The sequence below is a fragment of the Solanum lycopersicum genome, chromosome 1 (assembly GCF_036512215.1).
Source record: "Solanum lycopersicum chromosome 1, SLM_r2.1".
Classification (NCBI taxonomy): domain Eukaryota; kingdom Viridiplantae; phylum Streptophyta; class Magnoliopsida; order Solanales; family Solanaceae; genus Solanum; species Solanum lycopersicum.
In genome coordinates, this window is record NC_090800.1 from 88,666,850 (window position 1) to 88,680,298 (window position 13,449).

The 13,449-nt window shown below is 29.6% G+C and overlaps 3 protein-coding genes across 4 annotated transcripts; 1 reads left to right on the forward strand and 2 right to left on the reverse strand.

Annotated features, from left to right (window-relative positions):
* Positions 1-620: 620 nt before the first annotated feature.
* On the forward strand, positions 621-1,427 carry LOC101255737 (uncharacterized). Its single transcript, XM_010316494.4, has one exon. The coding sequence runs from the start codon at positions 746-748 to the stop codon at positions 1,196-1,198; it is 453 nt and encodes a 150-aa protein (XP_010314796.1). The 5' UTR covers positions 621-745; the 3' UTR covers positions 1,199-1,427.
* Positions 1,419-3,087, reverse strand: LOC101255436 (fatty acyl-CoA reductase 3-like). Its single transcript, XM_069289337.1, has 6 exons — positions 2,950-3,087; positions 2,712-2,873; positions 2,537-2,618; positions 2,135-2,404; positions 1,857-1,984; positions 1,419-1,686 (listed from the first exon to the last, which is right to left on the reverse strand). Exons 2-6 carry the CDS (start codon positions 2,825-2,827, stop codon positions 1,539-1,541), a joined length of 744 nt encoding a protein of 247 aa, XP_069145438.1. The 5' UTR covers positions 2,828-2,873; positions 2,950-3,087; the 3' UTR covers positions 1,419-1,538.
* Positions 3,088-3,321: 234 nt separating this feature from the next.
* Positions 3,322-8,060, reverse strand: LOC138338384 (probable fatty acyl-CoA reductase 4). 2 transcript variants are annotated; one of them, XM_069289345.1, is made up of 6 exons: positions 4,586-8,060; positions 4,331-4,425; positions 4,130-4,233; positions 3,785-3,984; positions 3,619-3,719; positions 3,322-3,518 (listed from the first exon to the last, which is right to left on the reverse strand). In XM_069289345.1, exons 2-6 carry the CDS (start codon positions 4,407-4,409, stop codon positions 3,322-3,324), a joined length of 681 nt encoding a protein of 226 aa, XP_069145446.1. In that variant the 5' UTR covers positions 4,410-4,425; positions 4,586-8,060. The 2 variants fall into 2 exon arrangements, with proteins under 2 accessions (XP_069145446.1, XP_069145443.1); XM_069289342.1 differs by having other exon boundaries at positions 4,331-8,060.
* Between the last annotated feature and the right edge of the window lie 5,389 nt (positions 8,061-13,449).

A 13,449-nucleotide genomic window follows, 5' to 3' on the forward strand; every position in this document is an offset into this window, starting at 1 on the left:
TACTTTAAAATTATTTTGTCAATGAATTTCGATGAAACTTGAATTCGTATCTTTGGGTGTGATTATAGTAGTGACCCAATGCTGACAAGAGATTAGGGCCACTAGTATTTATTACATCTCAATTTTTTGTACGTAAACAGTAACTTTTTGATGTAATTGGCCACCTCCGATAAGCATTAATTATAATTCACACTACCCACAAAATTGCCCCTCTGTAGGATGAGGATTGATGGCTTTGACAAAAACGCAAAATTTCTGGCCCACACATATATATATATATATTTAGGATTAATTCGATTATCAATGTAGAATTATGATGTAGAATCATTTGATCATTTAATATGAAATTATAATCTATGTTATTTAAATATTATTTTTTTTATAATTTAAAATTATTTGATCATATGATATGAAATTATAATTTAGAATTATAAAATAAATAATTTTAATCATACAATATAAAATTATGAAATAATAATCATATATATAATATTAATTTTACTATGTGAGATAAAATTGCATATTCAAACATTTACTCGCTCTATTGTTTTTGTTGTGTACTGCTAATTTTATTGCCGATTAATTTGAATTCGCGTGGAGGAAAAAGTTACTACTGATATAAAATTCAACTTAACCGTTGGTGTGACCCTCATCTGACATTCCTTTACCAAATAGGTGTTGCTGTTTAAATATACTTTTTCAATCATTTTTCTCCATCCCCAAATTCTAGAAGAAGAAAATAATAATGGAATCTCTTTTTGCTCAATTCGCCATTCTTTCGGAGCAAGCTCTTTGTGACAAGAACTTCGATCCTTACACTATAGAAGATGATCTGATGAAGCTCTTTGAAGTGGAGGCTTACAAGGCTTGGGCAGCCATGGAATTGGATCAACAAAAAGAAGTTGAAGAAGCTGAAAATTTCATGAAAGAAGCAGAGGATCATCTTAACACTGCTATGGAAGAAGCCATGGATGAATTTCGCCGATTCGAAGAGGAGATGAATGAGATGGCTAAATCTGAGTATGATAGCCTTGTGAGTGTTGCCGAAAGAGCTAGAAATATGGGGAAAGCTATGGAGAAAGTGGCTACAATTGCTGCCAAAAAGTATATTGAAACTGCTGTAAACTCTGCTGGTGCTTCAACGAAATCTGCTTTTAAAGCAATTTCTTCTCACTCTAAAAAGGTTCATCCTTCTTAACAGATCTCTCCCTAATCATCAATTTGGACTTCATTTGCTGAATTGTGTTGGATTATAAATGCATAATAAGTATTTAAAGTTGTTTTCTATTGAGCTGAGCTGAGAGTCTTTCGAAAACAGCCTCTCTAACTACATTCTACTGAGATTTTAATCGGCTATGTTGTTGTTGTATTCTAATTACTATATATTCTTCTGATTCAATATTATTACATAGTATAAATTATAATAATGTGAATAGTTTATTGAACGGATTAAAAAACAACATAATGGAATTTAAGCAGCAACACAACTTTTTATTTGGATTTAGAGAACTTGCTTTATTAAAAAAAAATCTGTTTTCTTAGAAAATGTACTTTACTAATCCGGGTATGTGAGTTTCCTTCAAGTATTTATCCCACTGAATGGTTGTCGGATCAAAATTGAATGTATCATCTGCATTGCTTTCTCTTGTTGCCATTCGCAACATTTCAGCATTCGTATCATCGAAACTGGGATAAATCAAGTATGAATGTTGTTAGAGTATCAATTAGGAACAAATTTAAGTTTGATCAATCAGTTTCCACTAGTATAGTATATCAGACGTTACATCGAGGTGTCCAAATCAATATAACATAGAATTAAGAGGAAGGAAGGAAGGGACATCAAATTATAAACTCACATTCCTTTGAAGAACACGTAAGGCTTGTAGAGTTCAGCTAGTCGAATGGCATGATTGATCCTTCTTTGTAAGTTTGTGTGCTGGACTTGCAAATGTCGGCAAAGCATGAAGTTTGCCCACTTTAATATCTGAAACATGTTAAAACTATAAACTTAGCTTAGTGGTAGGCCATCAATGCTGAAGTGCATCTCAGCAGTCATAAACACCCTCGGTATTCTTTTATAATACATCGCTCCTACATATCGGGATCTTTCCCTCTTTTACTATGCAAATCTAACCTTTAATGATGGCATGTAGTGGATTGCTATGTATTTGTGAAGACTATCCATGCTATCCAGTAAGTGAAATTGCTTCACTTTGACTGGCTTTCCTCTTTCATCAATCCATGGATTCTTCTTGAAGTAATCAACGCCATTTTGTATAAAATCATCAATTTTGATTTGATTCCTCCTAGACGAGCTAATATGGTAAACAGTTGTTCGGGACGATGGATTTCGATGGGCTACCATAGCTGCAATGACTGAGTTCACAACCATATCTGCTGGAATCTAGGCAAAATTGTAAGATAGCATTAAGGAATTAGTAAATACTTAGTAACTCAAAATATACGTGGATGAACTGATTTACACCAGCTGACATAAGGTACACTATATATATATATATATGACTGACTCACATACCACATCTATTATGGTGTCTCTGCCACCCATTGCAACTTTCTGTTTTCCTTTACCATAGCCAACAATGAACGTGTCCGTGGTTCTGTGGGAAGGAAGAAACAGATTATATTGGCTTACTAGCAAGAATTACGCTTCTCTAATTCCCTTGGGTGCTGAAATGGTATATAATTATTACCTCATTCCTTCAATCCATCCAGGGAATGGCTCCTTGTAGGTGCTCAATATAATCGTTGGTCGGAGAATAATGAGTTGGAGATCCTCCTTGAGGTGTCCCAAAAGCATCTCTCCCATTGATTTTGTGAATGAGTATGTGTTTGCCCATCCATGTAGCCTTGCCCTGAAGAATCATATATATATATATAGGACATATTGATTGATGAGACTCAAAATCGTGCTCAAAGGGAGGAGCTTACCATGTGAAATTAGGTTTTAGGCCTAACTCACACCCCAAAAACTAGCTCAAAGGGAGGTGGATTGCCCAAGCCTTATAAGGAGTCCACCCATCTCATTAACCACCAATGTGGGACTTTTGTCATTCTTTAACACCCCACCTCACGCCCTGTACTTAGCATCTGGGACGTGTGCAATTTTGATTTTGGGGATCCCAACATCGTGTGAGACGGGCCCTACTCTGATACCATTTGAAATTAGGTCTTAGGGCTAACTCACACCCCAAAAGCTAGCTCAAAGAGTGGAGGATGTACAAGCCTTATAAGGAGTCCACCCATCTCATTAACCACCAATGTAAGACTTTTGTCATTCTTTAACAGATTTTATGAATAGTTTTAACTCTCAATACCTAGAACTCTCATAGCTAGCCTAACTTCTTTTTCAGTGGCATTTCTATGTTGAAGGTCCTTTAGTGCCTCCTCGACCAACTTTTGCTCCACGTCTATGTCTAAGTGAGAGCTTCCATTAAGCGTCTCACCATAGTTCAATGTCTTCTCTAGTATCAATCCTTCCTTTTCCCCACAAACATAGGCTGAAAAGAATCAGTTTTTATGCTAAAGTTAATACGCCCAAAGAAGTCACATGATAATGAAATTTGGTTGAGAACACACATAATAAATGATGGAGCTGACCTGTGCTTACATGGAGAAGCATCATAAGTTTTGAACACTGCTTGGAAAAATTGAGAACATGCAGGGCACCCAATACATTGGTCCTAATTGCAGTATCATATCTGCAAAAATATGGAATAAAGTTTTTCGTTCTAATTTAAGAAAAACAATTTCATTCTTTATGTACCTTTCATCAAATCTAGTTGTTGCAGCTGAGTTTACAATTATGTCTATTTCTCTGAACATCTCATCTTTCAGCTCAGAATTTATCCCCAAACTATCACAATCTATATCCCCTACAACTGGGAAAACTTTGTCTTCTATAAAGCCATGTAGGTTGGTGCCCAACTTCTCCCTCAGAACTCCGAACAGATCAGTTTTTATAACCTGCACTTAAAACATCATATTGAGCAGTGAACTCTGATAATCTATGCATGACTACGGTCGTGTAGTCTAATGTGCTAGCTGCTATTATTTCTACTGCTGCTGCATACAATCATATAGGAGTAGTAGTTTAGTAGTATTTATATACCTCGTTGTTAAAGCGTTGTTTCGCTAAATTTGAATCTGGAGCTCTTATTAGCAAGTAAAGCTTCTTCACATTTGGTTGGACTCTGAGTATCTTCTCACTGAGAACTGTAAGAATTTACAATGGGAGCAGTAGCAATACTAATATTATTCACAAAGCACGATTAGTTCAACCTAAAGGGGGAGAGATAGATAGAGAAATTACTCTTTGCTAGGTAGCCTGTTACACCAGTGATGAAAATGGTCTTTCCCTCGAGAAATTGCTCAATGCAGCACGATTCCATTGATGGAGAATGTGAGCTAGAGATGAAGGAAATTAATAATGTAAATATTTATATATTAGATATTATCGTTTTGCAAGTACTGTACTGGAAAAGTATGTATTTTAGGGAAACTGCACTGGAAAACTGAGAATTACATTTGCACATACACAAAATCACCTGGATTTTAAGTTACATACCAAATATTCAACAAGAAAGTAATGTAGGATATCTGTGCAGTAGCAATTGTAGTCCTGTCTAACTATTTATAATGAATTGCCAAAGTCTTATCTTAAGATAGTACTAGTTTTTTCCCCTGTTTCTGATTGGTGTCCTGTACTGGGGCTGGCTATTCCGGATTCGCACCATACACGAGGCTCTAATCCGAGATATTGGAGTAAAAATGCGTAACACTTATCACTCTATCACAATCTTAGGGTGATAGTGCTAGTTTTAATCTTAGGGGTGACAGTACTAGTTTTAGTTATGTGCAGTTCAATATTGGAGCTAGCTAATCCCTAATGGCCTAAATCTAAATCTTAATAAAATATGTGAAATATATGTAGTAAAATTTCACCTTATTCTTCAGTCTTCTAGAGATGCAAAATTAATTACTCCATTTTTTAAAGTTATATGCAATCTCTTCTGTACCAAATTCCTTCCAATTGATCATATATAGCCAATCAATTTAAATTTTTTTAATTGAGACATTGTTGATCCTCTCAGGTAAAGATCTTGTCATTTTCTTGATCTTGAAAAGTTTTTTTTTTTTTTAATTTGAGGTTATTGTTACAAAAACGGTTAAATTATTTAGGGATGAGTCAAATCTTATTATCGAGTATACTAATAAAAGTATTAGTACTAAATATGTATGTTGTCTTACTTAGTTACTTATAAGTAATAAGTCAATGACAGAGATTGTTACTCCTAAATTCTGATATAAGGAGCTTGCCTTTTTGGTTGAGCTTATTATATCAGGAGTTTCATAATGCGGATTACTTTTTTTGTGTAATTTGTAAATTATTTTATAAAAATAATAATTTTACTTTATATGCACCTAATGATAGCAACTATGAGCTTCCCTCGTCATCACAAAGATAAAAGGAAGAACGATTCATTTTTATCTGTCCACACAAGACTTTTCATGCCTTTTCAGAATAATGAATAAAGTACACTTTTATGATTAATGCAAAATTATTAGTTTAGGCAGATTCTACCAAAACTTTGGCAAGTCATTTCGCTAGTGTTTCATCATATATTTTCAAATTTTTTTGGCAAATATTATTAGGATAAAATTCATCATATGTTTGGTCATAATATTTGAAAAACATATTTTACTTTTAAAAAAATATATGATATATACTTATAAATTTTTAAAACTATCAAAACTAACTATGAATTTGTATTACAAGTCAATTGGATATTTGTTGCAACAAATAAGTAGTAATGTCCATGACACTAGAGCAACAAGCATCACTCGATACATCGTGAAATAGACTAAGCACATGACTTTGTTACTTTAAGCCGATTGTTCATCATTTTCAGCAATAACTGTATCATCACTTTAAAATTCTCTGAATATTCCATCACTATTTTGATATTTACGTAAAAAAAGTATGTAATACAACGTAAACAATTACTATAGAGGGTGTTTTTACCAAAAAAAAATAAAAGTTTGGTGTATTTATAACTCGACCAAACCTTAGGGGTGGCAGTACCAGTTTAAGTTTGGCATCGATAATCCAAGCAGCTCAATAATGAAATTGCACGCTTACTTCGATAAGCTACTTAAAACCTTAGTGCAGGGGCACTCCTAGCATAGCTAGTGGCCTAACTTAATAAATCACCTTTAACTTACCTAATAAAACTTCACTTCTATCTTTATTAATAAACTTTTTGATCATATGGCCAACTAATTGTATATTAAAACTTTTTTTAAGTGTAGTTGTTTAAGTAGTTATTCTAGTTACTGTAAATCTCTTTCTATATATAATTCTACTAAAACAATTTCTAATTGAATATTGATCATCTCAAATAAGTTGTTACGAAATCTATTAATATTACCATATTATAAAAAGATAAGTGTCAAAAACACACCTAAACTATTCACTTTTTTTAAGTTTCATATCCAAACTATTGAAAGTGTGAATTTCATACTTAAACTATCACTTTTTTAGTTTGAGAAACACACCTCAGTGGTGTGTGTAGTGCACTCTCTTTTATATGAAAAACTTTGACACGTGGCATTCCATATAGTTAAAATATTTTATCTAGATAAAAATTAATATTAATTAAAAATTAAAGATTAATATCCATATAAAAAATTAAATTATTTTTCTTATTTCACTCCACCACCTCCTCCACGTATCCCTCTTCCCCCGCGACAACCCTTTCTTTTTTTTTAAAAAAAAAAATCATTATAAAATATTTTTAAAAATTTCATATTTGATCCTCCCCCTCCCCCTCGATAGAAATTGATATTATTTTATTTTAAAAAAATCTACCCCATCCTATTTAATTTTCTGCTCCTAATTTTATTTTATTTTTACATTTTTTCTTATTTTGTGTAAGATATGCACTTACATATATTTTTAGAAAAAAAGTTCTACTATTGTACCGAGTATAACATAAACAACTAAAAACTATAAAAAGTCTTGTGACGTCAAGTAAAAAATATTTTTGATATGTATACATAAACACTGAGAAAAAAATTGAAAGCAGAGGGTCAAGTGGGATGGGTAGAATTATATATTTAAGAAAATAAAATAATATCTAAATTAATATTTGATGAGGGGGAGTAGATGAAGTAAAAATGAAATACTTTTATAAAAAGAAATTTAAACAAAATTAAAAACTCTAAAAAATGATGTGGGGTAAAAAAAATATTTTACATTTTATTTTATAAAGAAAATATTTTTTTTATAATAGTTTTTTGATTTTTAATTTTAACTAATACTAATAATTTATTTATTTTTTGGCAAGGTTGAATATTTTGCCATATAGAGTGTGATGTGGAAATTTTTTAAAATAAAAGAGAGTGAGTGTATTACACATGTCATGATGAGAGTGGTATAAAAGAGAGATGTGTGTTTCTCAAACTAAAAAATGATAGTTTAGGTATGAAACTCAAACTTTCAATATTTTAGGTATGAAACTCAAAAAAAATGTAAAGTTTAGGTATATTTTTTAAACTTATCTCTATTATAAGCCACATAAGTGTTTAGGGAAGAGTCTAAAGTCTTATTATATGAACAAGTATATATATATATATATATATAGAAGAGTGAATTGGGAGGACAATCAAGGGCAAAAGCATAATTTTACGCTAATAAAAATCTATGAAATTCTATTCTATTATATAGAAGAGTGAAGTGGGAGGACGATCAAAGGCAAAAACGTAATTTCACGCTAACAAAAATTTATGAAGAAAGATGGTAAATAATTTTAGAATTATCTTTCTATATATGAAGTGAATTATGATCATGGGCAAAAATATAATTTCACGCTAATAAAAATCTACCAAGATTGATAACAAAAAAAATTAAATAGTTCTAGAAACATCTTAAGTAATTGTTATTACCATTAACTTATTTTGTTATTACTTCACTTTCTTTTTCTTTTCTTTTGTGAGTTATTGTGATATTAATTATGCTTATAAAAAAAAGTCTACTTTTTATATAAAAATATCATGAATTAATTATTTCAATCTTTATTTTGGCTCTAATTAATATAATTGAAGATAAATTAGTGTGATAAAATTAATAATATATATTAGATTGAAATTAGAGGAAAAAATGTTAAAAAAATAACTTTACAAATAAAAATGAATAAGCTGATATATTTGTATTAAAGATGACCAAGAATAAAAATATAATTTCATCCTAACAAAAATATATCAAGAATAAATAATTTTAGAAACATCTTTCTATATATGAAGTGAATGATGATCAAAGATAAAAATATAACTTCACGCAAGCAAAAATCTATCAAAAATGATAACAAGAAACTTAAATAGTTCTAGAAACATCTTTAGTTATTATTATTTGTATTACCTTATTTTTGTTATTTCTTCATTTTTATGAGTTATTGTGATATATATCTATTTATTATATGAAAGTAAATAAATAATGATTACGCTTAGCTCTTAATAATTATATATCAAGTATAATATTAGGTGGAACCAATCAACATTAACATTAAAATTTATGTATTGAAATATTTTTAAATTTTGTGATCTTAAATATGTTGTATAAAAAAAAATTAAAATTCAGAAGTTATTTTCTTTTTGAAATGAAATAAAAAAATGAGTTCATATAAATCGAAAAGGAGGGAATCATATATTAAAAATGAAATATATATGTGTTATTACGAAATGAGCTTTCATATATTATTATTTTTTCTTAAAATTGTTTGGCTTCCTTCTATTAATTTGTGCATATATGTCGAGTTTTAAAGATTTGGACATTTTAATATAGAAATATAATGATTAGAAAACTTTAATTCTTCGTTTTAATTTCTAATTTGTTATATAGTTGAAAATTACATAAAAAAGAAGAAGCTTAAAACGCAATATAACAATTTAAGATATTTTTAGAAAAATATAGTTAAAAACACATAATGAAATTTGGTTGACTCCCTTATTTTTATCGAAACAAAAAAATTGCATATATTGTTTGAAAACAACGTAAGAACTAAAAAGTACTATGAATCATAGTAAAATGACAACTAAAATGACAATTTCGTTTACTTTCCTAAAATCACTTGTATCACATAAAATAAAACAGATGGAGTAACATATATTATTCGCAAATAACATAAAAGGTACATAAATTAATAATTTAAAATATATTTTAGAAAACACATAAAAAATTTACTTCACTTTTTTAAATTTCATTTGTGTCACATAAATTGAAAGAAAAAAAAACTAAAATATGTTGTGGTTGCGCTTGCGCTGGCGCGGACACATGATAGCTAATATATACATATATAGAGAGAGCGAGAGAGAGATCGAGCAAGTCATTCTTTATTTATATTAGCAGTTTCTCTCAGTTATTTTTGAAAGTGTCTTGGATCGATCTTTTGGTAATCTTGCAGAACAACGTTCTGCAGTTTAATTCTTAATTAAAAATTAGTCCTCAGATGATTCTAATTAATTTGTGGGTCGGATATATTAATAAATATATTTTATAACTTTATTTATTTATGGGGTTTATATAATTACATGGCATGCATAAAAATATTTTATTTTGTTATATTAAATATATTATTAAATGTAGTTGAGAAATTTTTGAAGTTAAAAGTTTTAAATTGAGTGGTTTTATTGATACAAAAGAAAATTTAATGATTTTATTAAATAATTTATCATAGTTTAGTAACCTTTTAAGATATTAACTCAGACCAAACGCCTTCGAATTATTGGCTCGTCCAACATTCATGAGTCGCTAGTTTAGTAGAAACATTGACAAATCCATGTTCAAAGTTTTCAATGTAATCTAGTTTGCCTAAAACATGTAATATTCATTTTTTACATGTCCTTTTTCTCATATAATTTGGAACTTAAAGTAAAGAAATACATTTTGAAAGATTTAAAACATAACAATTTATCTAATATTATAAGGGGGGAAAAGAAGTACTGCTAATTACCCAAATGATTTGGATTATATCTTTCCATCATTAATATTTAGACTCACTTTCCATGCTCTTTCACTTTCCGTTCATTTCTATTTTTTCACTAATATAAAAATAGATTTTTTTTATTTACTATCAAAAAAAAATAATTACTTTTTTCATATTTTATCCTATCATTAATAATTTATCTTCTAAGACCTAATACTACTAAATATCAATTAATACAAATATTATGATAAGAATATTTAAATCAATTATCATTTTTTAAAATTAATTACTAGCGTATCATATCAGTATAACTTGTGCATTGTAGCTCGACTAATTCTATCTAGCTAGGGACGGTAATTGGGCGGTGCCCGCCCCGTATTAGTTTATTGCAAAAAAAATTTTCATATTTTATTTTTCTGATTAAGTTTGATAGTAAAAATAAAATTCATAAAAATAAATTTATTTTTTCATTAAGTTATATTAATTTAATTGTTGATGACTTAAAACATTATTTTTTAAAGGTCCATTGAAAAACATGTAAGAAATTGGAGAAAATGGTCAAATGCCCCTAAATGTATATCCGGATTTTCAACTACACACTTAAACTTCTTGGGAGTCCTTTCACCCTCCTGAAATGTTCAAAAATGAAATAATTATACCTTTAAAAAGCCATATCCAGATCTATGGTGGCATGTGAATTTCACGCATTTGACACGTGGAAAAGTCATTAAATATATATTTTTCTCACTTTTTATATTCCGTTTCCCTTTTATTTTATATTTTCACCCATACCTTCCATCACCGATGCACTTTCACCATTTTCAACATTATTAGAACACCATAAGTTCATCAAAATTGGGTCTTTGAAGAAGATAAGTGAATAATGAACTGAGTCTTTGAGGAAAATAGGTGAATGATGACATCGGAATATTGGAACATTGCTATAAAAATCTAAAAAACAAATTTTAAAAAGTGAACGAATAGGGGAGAGAGGACGAACAAGGCAGATTATTGCCATTAATAGAGGTCACCGAAGCTCTCGAGAAAGATGAGAAGGAGTCTACTATGTCTTTCACATCATCATCGATAATTTCGAAGAGGAAAAGTTCGATTCACGACGGATGATGAATTAACGAGATTGATAGCGACAATTTCTAAGGTGTAGTTGATTGATTGAGATTTGAGATTGATAATTGAATGATTTATTAGTAAAAAAAATTGAATTTGAAGTAAACCCAGATCCCAAGATGCTAGTTTTTAAAAGGCAAGAAAGAAAAAAATTGGTGTAACCCATATATTGCCTCCCAAAAGAGGTGAAGATACGAACGTAAATCAATTAACGAATTTGGGAGGAATGTCTCAAGAATCCTTGAACTCCATAAAAATTAAGCAAAGTGTTGTCAAATGGTTGGAGTCACAATGTGTTTATCTGTTAAATGTGCACTTTTATATATATTGAAAATTATCTGTAAGAAATGTGCACTTACCCAAAGAATTTATCAAGAAAATTAATATATTATATTAATTTTTATTTATTTTTTTAATATAAAGTAAATTCAGGTTGATTTTTTTCAAATCAGATATAAAGTATTTTGAGGTAATATGAATATGTAAATTTATCTACAATTGATTTTGCAAGAGTTTTACATTGAGTTTGAAAATTTGTTTGAAATCAAATGATAAATTCAGTGGAGATGGTGGTGACAACAATGGCTTAGAGATGGTGAAAGATGAAGATATTTGATTTATATTGCTATAGAGAAGAAAGAAAACAAATAAGAACAAGAAATAATTTAAAATAAATATATTTACTAAAAAGAGATATTTAAAATGAAATTTTAATATTGTTTTGATTGCTCACTCTCTCAAAAGAGAGTGAAATACACTTACTTTTAGGGAGGTAATAATTTCAGTTTTATAAAATTTAGGAGGTAATAGGACTCCCGTAAAGTATAAGTGTGCAGTTGAGAATCCGACTATAGATTAGGGGGACTTTTAACCATTCTCTAAGAAATTGATTATTTTCTACTGACCCATTTTCATTTACTATCTTGCTATTTTAGTAGCTTTAAAGAAATCATCTTGATAATAATGTTATGTCACTCTTGTGATGTAAAAAATTAAAATTAAGTTTGAACCCATATAAAATATAATCATATGAATCTGTTGGCCAAAACTCACTCCGCCCCGCATTAGTATAAGAAAAATCCATTTCAACCCGCCCTGCTCCCTCCCATCCTACCTAGCCTTATATCAATGGCACTCCCACATCCACCTGGTTCTATTGTCATCCTTATATCTATCCGTTTCTATTAGTAAATATACTCCAGATCTTTAAAAAATGCATGTTTGATGTGAAGGAATTGTTTGTAAATAGTGGAAAAATACAATTAAAAGATATACGGTGACTGATAATCGTGTGTTATTGATAGTTTTATTAAGATATCATATTATGATTTTTGAATAATATATCATCTAATTATTATAAAATAATAATTTTGTATAAATCATATTTTATATGATAGTATAAATCATGTTTTATAATTAAAATATATTTTTATAACTTATGATCAAATGCATATTAAAAATTTGCACTCAAATTAAAAATTTTAAAAATATTTTAATATTTATATTAAAACGCTAGCTAACTTCTTTCTTCGTAATCATATGGGTGGCACATGTGGCAGAAAATAGGTTGCTTTTCATAATTTTTGGAAGACCTATAGGATTATCACTAGAATGAAGAAATTATGTTGATCGATTTGTCAGTTGTGACAAAAATATAACATAAGATCGTTTCTCCTAATTTCCCACTTTAGAGCACCGTCCAATATTAAATGCAATTAATAAGTGTTTGAACTTAAATCACGTACGGTATGGTGCAGTAAACACCTACTTTAAGGGTGTATTTCGCACGAAAGAAAATGTTTTCTATGAAAAATATATATTTCTCTAGAAAATGTTTTTATGAAAAATAAATAAATATTTATTTTAGTGTTATGTTTTTGAGTGAAAAATATTTTTAAGAAATATCTTTCATCGTCGTGGTGATGGTAATGGTGGAGGTTTCGAGGATAAAAGTGAAAAAATTAAAATTTTGAAGTTGAATTTTCTTTTTTTAAAAAAAACTATTAATTTTTTTTCTTTTTTTTGGGGGGGGGGGGGGAGGGGGCGAGGGTTCGAGGATATGGATAAAAAAATAAATTTTTAAAGTTGAAAATATTTTTAAAAAACAAACTTAAATTGTTTCTTTTTTGGATGGGGGGGTGGTAAGAGATTATTTTTTTGGGGTGGGGGTGGGGGGTGGGGGAGTGGGGGATCGATGGTAAGGGTGAATAAATGAAATCTTGAAGTTGAAATATTTTTTGAAAAATAAACTTAAATTTTTTTAGGAATAAGTTGGGCTAGTAGGGTGGGGTTTGGGATGAGGGGCTAGGGGTGGAGGAGG